The sequence below is a fragment of the Phoca vitulina genome, unplaced genomic scaffold, assembly GCF_004348235.1.
Source record: "Phoca vitulina isolate PV1807 unplaced genomic scaffold, GSC_HSeal_1.0 scaffold68, whole genome shotgun sequence".
Taxonomy (NCBI): domain Eukaryota; kingdom Metazoa; phylum Chordata; class Mammalia; order Carnivora; family Phocidae; genus Phoca; species Phoca vitulina.
Genome location: NW_022589771.1, coordinates 7,396,338 through 7,400,133, shown reverse-complemented (window position 1 = coordinate 7,400,133; position 3,796 = coordinate 7,396,338). Strand labels below are relative to the sequence as shown.

Here is a 3,796-nt window from a genome sequence, read left to right as displayed (position 1 = left end):
CCCTACATGGCCCGGTAACAAGTCACACTAGTTAAGTTATTCCAAGACTGTGGTCTTGGGGGCTCAGGCTGTGGTCAGAGCTGAGACAGTGAACAGCCTGGAGTCTGCCTGAGACCACACAGTGGCATGACCTTGAGACCTGTGGATGAGCCACAAGTCTGTGAGGTCAGCGGTCCACACGCTCGCTCCTCCGTTGGCTCTGACCACAGGTTAAAGCCACAGTTAGGCCCAAGAGGATTCAGGGCGAAAGCACGTGACCACATGTCAGCTGTGACCTAGGAATGGAGTTGCACATTTCCATTGGTCACTTGTGGTCCAAGCCAACCATGAGAAGAACGAAAAAGAGCCTTTCACTCCTGCTCCTTCCTCCGGCCCATAGGGCTCCTCCCAGCACCCCCACCCAGTCTTCCTTGTCACGCACTCTGCTGCTAGTGGTTCTCTTCGCTTTCATTTTCCTGGAAAGGTTTCATCTCACCCTCTTTCACAGGATTTTCTCTCTCTCTCTCTCTCTTTTTTTTGCTATACAGGGAATCCTTGATTGGCCGTGTCTGTCTTCAGCATCTCAACACTGTTCTCATCTGTCCTCTGGTCTCTGCTTCTGAGGAGAAGTCAGCTGTTACCTTTTTTCTCGTCTGTGAAGTGTTTTTCCTCTCACTGCTTTGAAAGCTTTGCTCTGTATTTTCAGTTTTCATCACTATAACTATTATGTGCCCAGGGATGGTTTTCTTTGTATTTATCTAGCTTGGGTTTTTCTCTAAGACCCTGGGATCTGTAAGTTGGTGTCATTTTTTTTTAAATCAAGTTTGGGAGAATTGTCCGTTGTGTCTTCAACACATTCTTATGCTTTGATTTCATTCTCTCCTCTGGAGGTTGAACTTAACCTGTGTGTTAGACTGTCTGACACTGGCTCACAGGCTCTTCTTCTTTTTCTTTTTAAAGATTTATTTATTAGAGAGAGAGAGAGCAGGGGGCTGAGCAGAGGGAGAGAGAATCCCAGGCAGACTCCCCGCTGAGCGCAGAGCCCGAGACGGGGCTCGATCTCATGACCCTGAGACCATGACCTGAGCTGAAATCAAGGGTCGGACGCCCAACGGACAGAGCCACCCAGGCACCCCTCTTTTTATTTTTCTTAACTCTTCCTTCTCTTTCAGGTTAGATAATTTCTCTCGATGTGTATTCACTTTCTTGTACTCTTTATTCTTCTATTTTTCACTTCCCAGTGGACATTTCATTTCCACCGTTGTGTTTTCAGTTCTAGAATTCCTTTTTTTTTTTTTTTTACCAGTTTCCATTTATCTGCCCAACATTCCCTCTCCATTCAGTCATGAAAATAATACTTTCCTTTAACTCTTTGAACATATCTTCCTTGGATTCTTGAAACGTATTTGTAAGAGCTGCTCTCCCGCCGTTGTTTGCCAGCCAACGTCCAGACCATCTCAAGTTTCATGACTACTGATGGACTTGTTTCTTTAACTGTGGATTACGTTTTCTATATCTTTTATGTCTAGTGATTTTTTTATTGTATATTGAACTTAATTATGACACTAGATATAGGACGTCTGCATTCTCTTTTACTGGCTATTGATTTTTGTTCTGGCAGACGGTCAGTTATTAACTGACCATCTCAGACGTGTGCAGCCTGGTCTTACACTTTGTTGGGGGCGGATCTGTTCCATCAGCTGCAGGTGTCCAGGTGTGTGGCTAGGTGTGTGCCTTCCAGAACAGAAGCAGACAGACTCTCCTGTCAGTGACAAGCTGTCCTGGAAAATCGTGGAGGACACCCCCCACCCCAAAAAGAGGTCAGAGTCTTTATGCTGAGCTTGCCCTGTCCAGGTGGGCCCCAGCAGGTGCTGTCTGCAGGCAGGCGGGCTCCAGGGTCTCTGTGTGCAAGGAGTGAGGAGTGGCATGGAGGAGGGGGTGAGGGAGCACAGATGGATGACTCTCCTCACGCAGGAGACCCTGGAATGGGGAACAGTGTCTCCCTAACAAAGAGGCTCAGCCTGTGAGTGTCTGGGTCTGGATGTGTGTGCCTCGGTGTGGGTGCCTGGACCTCGCTGAGCTGTGTCCATCTTTGGGGCCCTGCTCTGGAAAATTCTTGTAAACCAGTCCCGAGTCTTATAATTCAGCAGCATCTTGCAAGAGTGTTTTCAGAAATACCGTCTTCTGCATTAAATTCTAGAGCTGTTCTCACCATCAAGGGTGGGGTGGAGGGGAATGCAAGAGATGGCGCGTTCTTTGTAAGAGCAGTGTGGACTCCGAAGTCTACCAGCCAGAGCCCCGGAGGTGGGGGAAGACAGTGGTCCTCCCTGTTGGCTTTCTGGTGGTTGAGGTAAGGCGAGAGCCCCAGAAGGAGCGGAAGACCCGCCACCAGACTCAGCCAGTCCTCCTCTGAGTCCCACGTGACTGTTGACATCTGTGGGCTGCATGAGTGCGGCTGGTGTCCTCTCCCACTTCCTGGGGACACCCCTGCTTCTGGTGGGGCTGCATGCAGGAGGTCCATGCCTTTGTCCACTGTGCTTCTCTAATGAGGAGGCTTTCTCGAGACAAGGATCCGAGGTCGCTGCCCGCCAGGAGTTCTCTGTGACCCACGCCCTTCCGTCCACACTCATGCTGCGGGAGGGTGGTCCCGAGTGTCGGCCGTGCTTGACCTGCGGCCGGAAGCTCCTGGGACACTCAGACATGAGCCAGACACACCTGTTCTCCCGGCACCTGCCCCGGAGCCTTCCTGACATGAGGGAGGCTGTCCAGGGACCATCGTCCCATGCAGAGGGAGACCAGGACACCCATGTTTTCAGATCCACACAGAAGTAGCTCTGGCGAAATCGTAAGGAGGCAGAATCCGGCTGGTGCCAGTGAGACACTTGGGCGGGTTTCCAAGTGTAACACGTGCTTGAAGAGGGGGCAATTAGTCATGAAGGTAAGGGCCAAACAAATAAAACATCTGCGACAGAAAGCCAAGTTCCAGCCTGGAAGAAGCACAAACAAGGAAGACGGCAGTGTGTCCCGTGCTGTCCGGACACCTGCAGCCCGGGTATAAAGGCCGCCCGGGGAAGGAGCCTCCAGACATCACCGCCCTCCTCCCTGACTCCACTCCAGCCCCACGCCACCATGAGCTTCACCAGCTGCTCCACGGGCTGCCAGGCGTCCTGCTGCACCCCCAGCTCCTGCCAGATGTCCTGCTGCGTGCCCGTGAGCTGCCAGCCCACCGTGTATGTGGTCCCCTCCTCCCAGTCCTCTGTTTGCCTGCCCGTGAGCTACAAGCCCCTCGTGTTCATGGCCCCCTCCTGCCAGTCCTCCGGGGGCTGCCAGCCCTCCCGCCCCACCCTGCTCTGCAGACCCATCTCTTGTAGCACCCCGTCCTGCTTCTGACCATGAGCCTCCCACCCAGCTGCTCCCAGGGCACAGGGGGCCACACCTGCTCCCCTCCTGGAACAAGTCTTCAGTGGCCTCCAGGTTCTGCACAGGGCAGATGAAGAACATGCCCAGCGGACCCTCTGAAGCTTGTGGCAAGGATGTAGCAGGATGATCTGGATCCCTCTGTGACCCTGCATGTCCCCTCTGGGAGGCCCTGGTTTCCGGGGTCCTCTGCCTCCAGCAGGGAACCCACCCTGTGTGAGCCAAATAAACCGTGCTTTCCTGATGCAGCTCTGTACGCCTGTCTTCTATGTTTTCTGCCCACCTAGTCCATGCTACGAAGGGGGAAGGCTAAGCCCTTCTCACAGTGGGAGCCCCTGCGAAGGGAGGGGCGGCGCACATGGCTGGGGGCCATGGCTCGCCCTCTTCTGGTCCTAGCTGC

The 3,796-nt window shown here is 53.3% G+C and overlaps 1 protein-coding gene across 1 annotated transcript; it reads left to right on the top strand.

Annotated features, from left to right (window-relative positions):
* Positions 1-3,108: 3,108 nt before the first annotated feature.
* Positions 3,109-3,369, top strand: LOC116624541 (keratin-associated protein 12-1-like). The gene has a single exon (XM_032392549.1). The coding sequence runs from the start codon at positions 3,109-3,111 to the stop codon at positions 3,367-3,369; it is 261 nt and encodes an 86-aa protein (XP_032248440.1).
* Positions 3,370-3,796: the final 427 nt, after the last annotated feature.

What these genes read in the sequence shown, in the direction of transcription:
- LOC116624541 (XM_032392549.1), top strand. Translation starts at nt 3,109, where the DNA reads ATGAGCTTCACCAGCTGCTCCACGGGCTGCCAGGCGTCCTGCTGCACC.